At 47.3% G+C, this 13,278-nt stretch overlaps 1 protein-coding gene across 4 annotated transcripts in view; it reads right to left on the bottom strand.

Moving 5' to 3' along the window:
• The window catches only part of LOC115461233 (SLAM family member 5-like), a 76,367-nt gene that overhangs the window by 16,471 nt on the left and 46,618 nt on the right, over positions 1-13,278 (bottom strand). For all 4 annotated transcript variants that reach the window (XM_030190920.1, XM_030190919.1, XM_030190921.1 and 1 more), the window contains 2 exons: positions 7,882-7,980; positions 6,275-6,394 (listed from right to left, as the gene is read on the bottom strand). In XM_030190920.1, the coding sequence (XP_030046780.1) occupies positions 6,275-6,394; positions 7,882-7,980 (219 nt within the window). The remainder of the gene's footprint in view (positions 1-6,274; positions 6,395-7,881; positions 7,981-13,278) is intronic.

Raw genomic sequence — 13,278 nt, 5'->3', positions numbered from 1 at the left:
TCACCACGGGACCCTGATGCAACAGGCCCTGCTCCACTGGCAGCCACAGAGGGTCATCCACTGATAGCCTTATCAAGTCCGCATACCAGGGACGTCTGGGCCAGTCCGGACCCACCAGGGTTATTCGGCCTGGATGCTTTGCCACCCGGTCTAGTACCCTGCCCAACATGGGCCAGGGCGGGAACACATAGAGAAGCTCCTGTGTCGGCCACTGTTGGAGAAGAGCATCTACTCCCAGAGATCGAGGGTCCAGTCCTCTGCTGAAAAAGCGCGGTACTTGGCAATTGGCCGATGACGCCATCAGATCTAGGCTCGGCTGGCCCCAGCGCTTCGTGATGTCCAAGAACGCCTGAGCCAATAACTGCCACACTCCGGGATCCAAGGTATGGCGACTGAGAAAGTCCGCCTTGACATTCATGACTCCGGCAATGTGGGCCGCTGACAGCTGTTCCAGGTTCGCTTCCGTCCACTGGCATAGATTCATGGCTTCCTTGGCTAGAGGGGCGCTCTTGGTACCTCCCTGGCGGTTGACATAGGCCACAGCCGTGGCATTGTCCGACAGGACCCGTACTGGCTTCAACGCCAGTACGGGAGGAACTCCAAAAGCGCCAACCGAATGGCTCTGAGTTCCAGGAGGTTGATAGACCACTTTGCCTCTGCAGGAGACCAGAGCCCCTGTGCTGTCCTTCCCAAGCAGTGGGCTCCCCAGCCCGTCAGAGGCGTCCGTCGTGACGACAATCCACTCCGGGGTCACAAGAGGCATCCCTACAGACAACTTGTCTGTCTTCAGCCACCAGCTCAGCGCCTTGCGCACTGCTGGGTCCAAGGGAAGGCGCACAGCATAATCCTCCGACACCGGAGTCCAGCGCTGCAGCAGAGAGTGTTGTAGTGGTCTCATATGAGCCCTGGCCCAGGGCACTACTTCCATCGTGGCCGTCATAGAGCCCAACAGCTGCACATAGTCCCAAGCCCGAAGAGGAGAGGCTACTAGGAACTGGTCCACCTGAGCCTGAAGTTTGACAATCCGATTGTCCGGCAGGAACACTCTGCCCACTTGGGTGTCGAATCGAACTCCCAGATACTCCAGGGACTGAGTCGGGCGCAGCTGGCTTTTCTCCCAGTTGATGATCCACCCCAGGGAGCTCAAAAGAGCAATCACCCGGTCCACAGCTTTGCCGCTCTGCATAAGAGGGGGCTTGGATCAACCAGTCGTCCAGATAAGGATGGACTTGTACTCCTTCCTTTCGCAGGAAGGCCGCGATGACCACCATTACTTTGGAGAAGGTCCGCGGAGCAGTAGCCAACCCGAACGGGAGGGCTCTGAACTGGAAGTGTCGGCCCAGGACTGCAAAACGCAGAAAGCGTTGATGAGGAGGCCAGATGGGAATATGCAAGTACGCTTCCTTGATGTCCAAGGATGCCAGGAACTCCCCTGCCTTCACTGCCGCTATAACAGAGCGGAGAGTCTCCATGCGAAAGTGCCGAACTTTCAAGGCCCGATTGACCCCTTTGAGGTCGAGGATAGGCCGTACAGAACCTCCTTTCTTTGGTACCACAAAGTAAATGGAGTAACGTCCCTTGCCAAGCTGATTTTCTGGCACCGGAACGACCGCACCCAGGCGGATCAGATTGTCCAAGGTCTGCTGCACTGCCACAGCTTTGACCGGAGACTTGCAGGGAGAGAGTACAAACCCGTCTCTTAAGGGTCGGCAGAACTCTAGCTTGTAGCCGTCTCTGATGACTTCCAGCACCCAAGCGTCTGAAGTTACCCTGGTCCATTCGCCCAGAAACGAGGACAGGCGTCCTCCAATCTGCACTGGGCCATGGACCAGGACTCCGTCATTGGGTACGAGACCCTGGGGGAGGACCAGAGGGCGCACCTCCGGGACGGCGGTCTCTGCGAAAGGAATGCTGCTTGGGGGAGAAGTTCCTCTTGAAGGAAGAGGGGGCAGAGGAGCCTGACTTGCCCGGGCGGTACCGACGGGCTTCCTGAAAAAGTCCTCTGGAGATACCGGGGCGAGCACTTTTTGCGGATGATACTAAGATTTGTAACAGAGTGGACACCCGGGAGGGAGTGGAAAACATGAAAAAGGATCTGCAGAAGCTAGAAGAATGGTCTAAGGTTTGGCAATTAAAATTCAATGCGAAGAAATGCAAAGTGATGCACTTAGGGAGTAGAAATCCACAGGAGACTATGTGTTAGGTGGTGAGAGTCTGATATGTACGGACGGGGAGAGGGATCTTGGGGTGATAGTGTCTGAGGATTTGAAGGCGACAAAACAGTGTGACAAGGCAGTGGCTGTAGCTAGAAGGTTGCTAGGCTGTATAGAGAGAGGTGTGACCAGCAGAAGAAAAGAGGTGTTGATGCCCCTGTATAAGTCGTTGGTGAGGCCCCACCTGGAGTATTGTGTTCAGTTTTGGAGGCCGTATCTTGCTAAGGATGTAAAAAGAATTGAAGCGGTGCAAAGAAAAGCTACAAGAATGGTATGGGATTTGCGTTACAAGACGTATGAGGAGTGACTTGCTGACCTGAACATGTATACCCTGGAGGAAAGGAGAAACAGGGGGGTGATATGATACAGATGTTCAAATATTTGAAAGGTATTAATCCGCAAATGAACCTTTTCCGGAGATGGGAAGGCGGTATAACTAGAGGACATGAAATGAGATTGAAGGGGGACAGACTCAAGAAAAATGTCAGGAAGTATTTTTTCACGGAGAAAGTGGTGGATACTTGGAATGCCCTCCTGCGGGAGGTGGTGGAGATGAAAATGGTAAAGGAATTCAAACATGCGTGGGATAAACATAAATGAATCTTGTTCAGAAGGAACGGATGGGATCCTCAGAAGCTTAGCGGAGATTGGGTGGCAGAGCCGGTGGTGGGAGGCGGGGCTAGTGGTGGGCAGACTTCTACGGTCTGTGCCCTGAAAATGGCAGATAGAAATCAAGTTAAGGTATAAACAAAAAGCAGGACATATGAGTTTACCTTGTTGGGCAGACTGGATGGACCGTGCAGGTCTTTTTCTGCTGTCATCTACTATGTTACTAAAACCTTTTGCAGAGCTCTAACAAGGGGGGTTGTTTGCAGCTCACAGACTGGTTACACTTCCTTGGGTGAGAATGCAGTGGACTTGTTAGTGGAAACTTTAATGCTTACCCGTACAAAGAAGAACCGACTGTCTTCCAAATCAGCTTGAGCAGCCTTGCCCTTACGTGGGATTATGAGCAGTTAGCTTCGCTGTGGAATACGGAACTGCTTCCAGAGGAACATGTTACACAGTGAAGGCTTGTCATCATTTATGAAACATCTTAAATTAATTTCTTGGTCTGTACATTTACAGGAACAGCAGTACAAATTGCTTTTGCGGTTTTATTTTTCTCCACTTCCAACTGCTTGCCCTAAATATGGGGCTACTCGTGCAACTTTGGTGCATGTTTTGGAATTGTGAGCAAGTTCGTTCCTTTTGGAGAAACATTTTGACTTATTTTTGCCCTATTATTGGAAAAGCATTCCAGTGCGAGCCAACATCTTAGTATTTTCTAATTTTGTTTCTCTGGGATTGCGAAAGGGACCCAATTTATTGTTACACAAGGCATTCCTTGTGGCCCAGAGATGTCTTTTTTTTGTTTGTTTGTTTATAAATGTTAAAAAGCAGCGGTCCCAGCACAGACCCTAGGGAACCCCACTATCTACCCTTCTCCATTAAGAATACCGACCATTTAACCCTGCTCTCCTATCCCACGACTCCCCAATTTCCTCTGGAGTTTTTCATGAGGTACTTTGAGGCATATTTTCAAAGCACTTAGCCTCCCAAAGTTCCATAGAAACCTATGGAACTTAGCCTCCCAAAGTGCTTTGAAAATAAGCCTGATGGTCAAACACCTTTTGAAAATCCAGACACACAATATCAACTGGCTGACCTTTATTCACATGTTTGTTCACCCCTTCAAAGAAATGTAACAGATTGGTGAGGCAAGATTTCCCTTCACTAAATCCATGCTTTATTATAAAGTACAAAATTACAGAGCATAGTCAAGTCTCCACCATTTTGCTCAGCACCAATGTCAGGCTCACTGGTCTAATTTCCTGGATCACCTCTTGAACCTTTTTTTAAAAATCGGTGTTACACTGGCCACCCTTCAATCTTCTGGTACCATGCTTGATTTTAAAGATAAATTACATATTACTAACAATAGTTCTTCAAGTTCATTTTTCAATTCTAGTACTCTGGGATGAATACCATCCAGTCCAGGCAATTTGCTACTCTTCAATTTGTCAAATTGCGCCATTACATCTTCCAGATTTATAGAGATTCCGTTCATTCAGTTTCTCTGACTTGTTAGCTTTGAATACCATTTCTGGCACCGGTATCTCTCCCAAATCTTCCTCAGTGAAGACCGAAGCAAGGAATTCATGTAATTTCTCCACTAAGGCTTTGTGTTCCCCAAGTGCCCCTTTTACCCCTCTGTCATCTAGCAGTCCAACTGATTCTTTTGCTGGCTTCTTGCTTTTAATATGCCTAAATTTTTTTTTACTATGTGTTTTGCCTCCAACGCAATCTTTTTTTCAAAGTCCCTCTTTGCCTTCCTTATCAGCACTTTGCATTTGACTTGACATTCCTTATGCTATTTCTTATTATTTTCAGTCGGATCCTTCTACCATTTTCGGAAGGATTTTCTTTTAGCTCCAACAGCTTCCTTCACCTCACTTTTTAACCATGCCAGCTGCCGTTTGTTCTTTCTTCCTCCCTTTTTAATACACGGAATATATTTGGCCTGGGCTTCCAGGATAGTATTTTTGAACAGCATCCATGCCTGATGTCAATTTTTTACCTCTGCAGCTGCTTCTCATAAGTTTTTTTTAATAATGTTCTCATTTTATCGTTGTCTCCTTTTTGAAAGTTAAATCTGGATATAGTCCAGTGCTGAATATCTGGACATAAAAAGCCCACAGCCTGAATACCACAGGCTGAATATTGACTCTATTTTAAGAGGTCATGTTGGACATTCCTCTTTCTGCATCTGCACAGCTCCCCTGCATGCCAGAAATCCTAACATTACATCTTAAGGAGCACAAAATCTGTTTTACTGTTCTGGGATCTTGCGAGGTACTTGTGATCTGGACTGGCCACTGTTGGAAACAGGATACTGGGCTTCATGGACCTTCAGTCTTGGCTCTTGGACCAGACTGTACAACAGGTCAAAGGTCTTTGCACAGATTCCCAGACTGGGCCTTCTGCACGGGAACATTCACAGAGAATGGAATTGTGGTCATGGTTAAGGTTACAGCTGGATTTAGAGCCCATGATATAAAGTTCCACAAGACCAGAGTAGGAACAGTGGGTACAACATCAACAACAAAAAGTACTTCTAAGCACTGTTCCCTCTAAGCTGAGAAAGTCTCCAACTGCATTGCTGCCAGCAGGGGGTGGTGCTTCAGTATTGTGGTTTCAATTATTAGGGACAGGCAGGTTCCTGGAGTCTTGCAGAGCTTGCCTGTCCCTCACTACTGAAAAACTGACAGTGATACAGTAGCCCCACACCCACCCCACCCCACCCCCACTGGCAGGACTGTAGATGGAGTACTCCTGCTCAGCTTAGAGGTAACATTGTCACTAAGATCATGCTGAGGTTCAAAGGAAATCCACCATGAAGACTGGGATTCTTTACTGATTAAGCCTCAGCAGTCTTTCTGTCCTCAGATATTATGGGGTTCAGACACTGCCAGGACTGACAAAGGGAGGATAGAGCCATACACAAAAGCCCTGAGTATATGCTTACACTTTGAAGAGGTCACAGAGTACCACAAAATAGGCCAGTTTTGAAATGTTTCTTCTACTAGTCAAACTGCACTTGATATGTGAAGAATTATAAAGTACTCTGAGGTTTTTTCTAATGAAATCCAGTATATAAAATTGTATGCAAACGTAAGAAATATGGTCAGTTTGATACTGCCGACATCACTAAAATGACTACAAAACTGAAAGTGGAAGTGTCCTATACCAAATGGAATGTGAATATAACAATGTCAGCTAGCCAAATAGGTGGCTACCCATCATGCTCCCATCTTCAAAGGGTTTAATAGAAGGATTAGATCGACATGTGCCTGGCACGCCAAAGTAAGAGAGATTCTGTTTGGAAGTAGGGGGATGGACTAGATAACTGTCTTTCTATGGACTACTTAGGTGCCTGGAGTGAGCTGGATAAGAAAGAGTAAGGCATGTCACTCAGAAGTCAAATCTAATCAATTCATGGAAATCACCCCTCTACTCACCTGAGCATTTAAGCAGAGGGCGATAGCTCTTCAAGTATTTCATTGGGACCAAACACAGTACCAAGGTGAGGACAAAGCTAATAGAAAGGGCGACGCTGACTGCAACGATGATTCTTCCTTCTAGGAAGAGAAATTTCAGAGATCAAAATTCATGTTGATTCCACCGAACACTACCAAATATTCTTCTTATCCATCAGGGCCCTAGTGGGAGGAGACATCTATTGATCACCTGCCAGAGCCGCCGAGAGACTGAGCTGGGCCCGGGGCAAGGCTGCCCCCAGGGCCCCGCCCCCCCCAAGGTCACAGCCGCCACCGCTGCCCCCCTCCACCCCCCCACGAGGTCACTACAGCCACCGCTCCCCCTCCCCCCCCCGAGGTTGCCACCACTCCCTCCCTCCGTCCGCCAACGGGCCGGGCCCCCTGCATTGAAATGTCGCAGCGCCTCTCACCTCCGTGAAATCTGCGCTGCAGGCAGCAGAACGCCTCCCTTCAGCCCTCCTTCCCTTCTTGTGTGCCCACCCTCGCGGAAGTTACGTCAGACGAGGGCGGGACACAGGGAGGGAAGGAGGCCCGAAGGGAGGCGATATGCTGCCTGCTGCGCTGCTTTCACGGAGGTGAGAGGCGCTGTGACATTTCAATGCAGGAGGCAGACGGTCGACGACGGAGGGCGGATGGAACTGCGGCGCCAGGCCTCCCTTGGAGGGCCTGGGGAATTTTGCGGCGCCGAGCCCCCCCTCTCGGCGGCTATGTCACCTGCTATCACCTTGCCCTCACTTCCATCCCAAATTTATTTGGAGTGCCAGAAGAAAATAACTAAAATGGATAAATAATGAAAACCACCTCCTTTATCTGAAACAAAATTTCCAAACAGAATAAAACTAAACTATAAAGGAGCAATTCTGTAACTGGGTTCCTCCATTTAGGCACCTGGAGGATACACAGTAGGAGCCTCTTCCATGAAGAGGTTCCTAACTTACTTTCCTTTATAGAATATTAATGTAACTCATCATAGACATACCTAATATTTAGGCCCAGGCAAGTACGCCAGCCATAGAGCTGGTGTAAGTGCAAGTAGCTAAGAGTAACCCATATACATATGACAAAGTGTTCTGTACATTATGCATGTAAATGGCAGCCCCACCTATGTCCCACCCATGCTCAACCCTTGTGTATGCCCCTCTTGCAAATATACGCTATGTAAATTAGGAGGGTATTTGCAAAGTAGTGCTTAGGCAATATGCTGGCACATACATATGTATATACTATATGTGCCTAGCGCAGTGGATCCCAAACCTGGTCCTGGAGGCACCCCAGCCAGTCCGATTTTCAGGATATCCACAATGAATATTCATAAGGGATTTGCATGCAAAGAAGGCAATGCATGCAAATCTCTCTCATGAATATTCATTGTGGATATCCTGAAAACCTGACTGGCTGGGGTGCCTCCAGGACTAGGTTTGGGAATCACTGGCCTAGCGTGAGCGTAAATGTTAAGCACCTAGTTTATAGAATTACCCTCTAAGGAAGCAATTCTCTAACTGGGTGCCTCCAGTTAGGTTCCCCAAAGCCACGTGGTTGGACCCTATCTTATAATGGAATATGCTTACCATGGAAAATAAAGGCAAGTCCTAGGATAGCTGAGATGTGGGAAGGGATCCTGGCAGCATCGAAAGCGTGCAGCAGAGAACTCGCCAACAGCCTTGCACCTATTCACATAAGAAAGAATTCCCTAATTTCTTAAGACATCCATAGAAATTCAATAAAATATTCCAAACCTAAAGCACCACCACCAGATGGGAGCCCAATCTCTCCCACCAAATTCAGAAACGGCATGCAAGTCTCTGATAAACGTAGATCTTTGGAAAAAACATTTTACCACTAGCCTGGTACCAGGAAGCTACAATATGGATTCAAATATTACAGAATTATTTATGGAATAGCCATCAGTGTAGTTTCCCTGCTTAGATTTCTTTTTTTTTTTTTCGGGGGTGGGGAGGAGGAGGAGGCGTAAGCAGCTAATATTAGCAGGGGAGGGGGCACTTCAGCACCATCACCTGAAGCATTTGGGGTACCACCAACCCCCATGCCCCTCCCAAACGATACCTATTGGAATATACCCTATAAAAACTCTGCTTTGCTTCCTGTGAATCCATTTACTAGACCAGGGGTGGGCAACTACAGTCCTTTAAGGTCACAACCCAGTCAGGTTTACAAGATTTCCACAATGAATATGAATGATATTGATTTGCATATATTGCTTCCACATCTCATACATATTCATTGTAGAAATCTTAAAAAACCGGACTGGGTTGTGGCCCTCTAAGACTGTAGTTACCCACCCCTGCAGTAGACACAGGGAGAAGAAAAGCAGACTAGAATTAAAGGTATTCCAAAAGATTTTATTATCAAAACACTTGAGGGTAGTGCTGTCCGATTCGATTCGCTCATATGAATTGATTTGTTTCAATTCAGTTCTTTAAGGCTACTAGGGTAGGTGTGTTATATTTATGTGAAGTTGAGATCTGAATATCATGTGTATTGGCCTACTATTTAAAACTGTAAAGTATATATACAAAATAACTACAGATAATCAGGTTTTCAAGATTTCCGCAATCAATATGCATAAGCAGTGGCGTTCCTGGCCTGGATGGCACCCGGGGCGGATCACTGATGCACCCCCCCCCCCCCCCCCCCCGCTAAATGACACTCCCCCTGGGTGCACGTCGCTGGGGGGGGGGGGGTGCCGTGGCGCGCGCCTGCTCCGAGTTCGCTAACTTCGTTTGTTCGCTGCAGCTCCATCTGCCCCGGAACAGGAAGTAACCTGTTTCGGGGCAGAGAGAGCTGCAGCGAACGAGCAAAGTTAGCGAACTCAGAGCAGGCGCGCGCCGCAGCACCTCCCAGCAGCGTGCACCCGGGACAGACCGCCCCCACCTTGGTACGCCACTGTGCATAAGATCTATTTGCACACAATGGAAGCAGTACATGCAAATCAATCATGCATATTCATTGTGGAAATCTTGGCCCTCGAGGACTGTGGCTGCCCACCCCTGGGCCACAGATTGAGAAGAAGCAACCAAATTCTTCTGATAATGGAAATGGAGTAAACTACTGACGTACTACTAAAAACTAATCAAAATAAAGATAACAAAGAAAAAAAGCAACACTGGGCCTTCAAGACTGGGACAACTGACGTTCTTTTTTGAAAAGTGACCCGACACGGGCCCTGTTTTGGCGTTAATCAACGCCTGCCTCAGGGGTCAAGATATAGTTCTGTAACAGAAGAGCCTACTCATTTGCAAAAAAGCACTAGCTCTACCTTCGCAAGTGCGGCGATTTATAATCATCATTAAACATCTTGGGGCAACGACCCTATACAACCTATTACAGAACTATATCTTGACCCCTGAGGCAGGCTTTGATTAACGCCGAAACACGGCCCGTTTCGGGTCACTTGTCAATAAAGAACTTCAGTTGTCCCAGTCTTGAAGGCCCAGTGTTGCTTTTTTTGTTTGTATACTTTCTATGTATGCAGTATTACCCTCTCTATTGGTTTCAAAATAAAGATAAAACATATGCATGGATAAAAAACTAAGGCCCTGATGCACAAAAATATGAAAAACACAGAGTTGGAATTACCGACCAATGCTCAACACTAATGGCATGCAAATTATATGTACATTGTTAATTTTAAGCACTGATCAGTAAAAGGTGCACGCCCACAAGAGCTGTGAGGTAGGCACAGTTCTTGTGGGAATGTCCAGCAATAAATCATACCCCTCCCGAGCCCCTCAACATTTGAAACATTAGTGGTCCAGCGGACCCTGACCCGACCCCCCCCCCCCCCCAAAGACCTTTAAAAACCTCCCTGGAGGTCCACTGGACTCCCTCCTGACCACCACTCTCTGGCCAGGAAAAAAATCCCTGGTGGTCCACTGGACACCCCCTCTCTCTACCAAAAATCCTCCATGGTGGTCTAGTGACCCCCACCCCTCTCTTCCCCATACCTGTAGATTTGGAAGCAGGAGGGCAGGAGCAATGCCTCCTTCCTCCTGCCTCTGGGCCTGCCTTTTACATATAGTTACATAGTAAATAACGGCAGATAAAGACCTGTACGGTCCATCCAGTCTACCCAACAAGATAAACTCATTTTACATCGTATCTGATACTTTATATGTATACCCAAGTTTGATTTGTCCTTGCCTTTCTCATAGCACAGACCGTAGAAGTCTGCCTAGCACTGTTCTTGTACTAAGTTCTGAAGCTAACATCGAAGCCCCTTAAAATTTACACTCCAGCCCATCCCTATCCACTCACGACCAGGGTGTAGACCGTAGAAGTCTGCCCAGCTCCCGTTTCCCAATTGCCGGTGTCGCCACCCAATCTCCGCTAAGATTCCGTGGAACCATTCCTTCTAAACAGGATTCCTTTATGTTTATCCCACGCATGTTTGAATTCCATTACCATTTTCATCTCCACCATCTCCCGCGGGAGGGCATTCCACATATCCACCACCCTCTCCGTGATAAAATACTTCCTGACATTAGTCCTGAGTCTGCCCCCCCCCCCTTCAACCTCAATTCATGTGCTCTAATTCTACTGCCTTCCATCTCCGGAAAAGGTTCATTTGCGGATTAATACCTTTCAAATATCTGAACGTCTGTCATGTCACCCCTGTTTCTCCTTTCCTCCAAGGTATACATGTTCAGATCAGCAAGTCTCTCCTCGTACGGTTTGCAACGCAAATCCCATACCATTTTCGTAGCTTTTCTTTGCACCACTTCCAGTCTTTTTACATCTTTAGCAAGATGCGGCCTCCAAAACTGAACACAATACTCCAAGTGGGGTCTCACCAACACCTCCTTTCCTCTGCTGGTTATGCCCCTCTCTATGCAGCTTAGCATCCTTCTGGCCACGGCCATCGCCTGCTTCTTCACCTTTAGATCCTCAGACACCAACACTCCAAGGTCTCAGGAGAGATTAGTAAGCTTGACTCAGAAGCTTACTAATCTCTCCCCTCCTATCCAGTATCTCTCTTTTGGGTTTCTGCACCCCAAGTGAATCACTCTACACTTCTTGGCATTAAATTTCAACTCTCCCAGAGTAAAACATTAGCTAGTGGCCAAACATGAAGAAATGGACCTTCTTTTTATGGTACTATATCAACTACCAGCTGATTGGAGATGTGGGATCTCAGGGCAGGTTTGGGATGACTTGCTTTACAGATAACCGAAAAAGTCATTATCCAAGAGAAATTGAATATGAAAAAATGTTGAGGAAACCTATGAAATATGGTTGCTGTGATGGCACTCTTAGATTTTGTATGAATTAATAGCAGTGATGCCCAATAGTGCATTACAACCAAAGCAAATTTCTTCAACAAGTGAGATAGGGGTCAAAGTTATTTTAGACTGTCACAATTGTGACTATTTTCCATGTCTGTGCTCACTTTGTCCCCTGGTGGCCAGAACCGGTGGCTGCTATAGACTGTTTTCTTGCTATTTCCCAAGCTTGTTTCAGATGGCATTCTAGTCCGATTCGGATCTTCCTGCTTGCCAAACTTGCTTGGGTTGTTTGGAACTAAGCAGCACCCTTACCTGTGGCCTCACCCTTACTGGTGATCTCAGCTGTGAGATTGCCTCAGCTGTGAGACTGCCTTTATTAACCAGCTGGGAACTTTCTAGTTTGCCTTTCCAACGCCAAAGGCCGAGGTTAGTTGGTGTGCTGTTAGGAGCACTTCTGCCTTGCTTAGTTTGAGCTTCCCTGCTTTACCCTTTTAGCGCTGATTGGAGCACTTCTGCCTTGCTTTGTTTGAGCTTCCCTGCTTTACCCTTTTAGTGCTGATAGGAGCACTTCTGCCTTGTTTTGTTTCCTGCCTGTATGCCTTGCCTGGTTCTTGTTTAGTCTATGTGCAGTTAAGAAGCACTACTGCTTTTATCCTTCTCTGTGGCTGCCTGTGAGCCTCCAGCCATTGCTTTATTGTTTGTCTTTGTAGCCTAGCTTTGTATTCTCTTTGTTTCCTTCCCCCCTGACCGTCAGTCCCTGTTCAGTCAAGCCTGTTTCTGTATCCTTTACCCGGTGTGGGAATTCTGAATCCTGTTTTAGTCAGGCTTGTTTAGTATCCTGTGTCTAGTATCCTGTGTCAGGTGTGGAAATCCTGTTGTTCCAGTCTGTCTGCAAGCTCCATCCAGTAAGTCCTGCTGGCCGCCTGCACCTGGGGGCTCAACCCCTGGGGAATGGTGGTCAAGCGCAGGTGAAGACCGGTTGCTCTGTCCTGCTTATACCCTGCTTGCCTACTGCTTTAGTTCCAGTCCTGTGGTTCCAGTTCGGTTGTTCCAGCTTTGCCTGTCCACAGCTTCTCCTGCCTTGCTTGTTTACTCAGTCCTGGTTGGGGGTCTTGCCTACTGCTGCCGCTTGTCAGCAGTGGTCCAAGGGCTCACACAGTTCCCGTGTCCGAAAGCCTGAGACCGTGACATAGACATTTTATATACACCTAAAAAGGTAAACTGGGACTCCTACCGGATGCTCACGCTGGCTCCTTCTGGTCTTTGCTGGCACCAACTTCGACCCACTGCTCACAAAGGCCCTGATCCTTCCTTCGGACACAACTTCCTGTTTATGGAACCAGGAGGTTGTGTCAGAGGGAAGGCTCGGGGCTGGTGCGAGCAGCAGGAAGGAGCTGCTGCTTGCTGCTGGGTGCCAAATGTTTTGAGTTAGTATAATATAAAACCATTTTAAGACAAAAAAAACCACGCCCAACCCCCTCCTAGAGTATTTTTGCTGTTTTCTCAGCAACTGCTTGGAATTTCAAAAGTTAAATTTTACTTGTGGTTAGCATCCTATATCCAGCTGCAAACTATGCCAAAACATTTCACAAGACCCCACAGTCATTCACAAAGAAAAAATATTCAACGAAAAGAAATCCTTCACATACTCATCTTCCAATGTAGTATACGTCATCCAGTGTAAAAAATGTGATGAAGGGTGCTATATTGGAGAAACAAGCC

This window comes from Microcaecilia unicolor, chromosome 2 (genome assembly GCF_901765095.1).
Source record: "Microcaecilia unicolor chromosome 2, aMicUni1.1, whole genome shotgun sequence".
NCBI classification, from domain to species: Eukaryota; Metazoa; Chordata; class Amphibia; order Gymnophiona; family Siphonopidae; genus Microcaecilia; species Microcaecilia unicolor.
The sequence above is the reverse complement of the archived record's forward strand: the minus strand, read 5'-3'. Positions and strand labels throughout refer to the sequence as shown.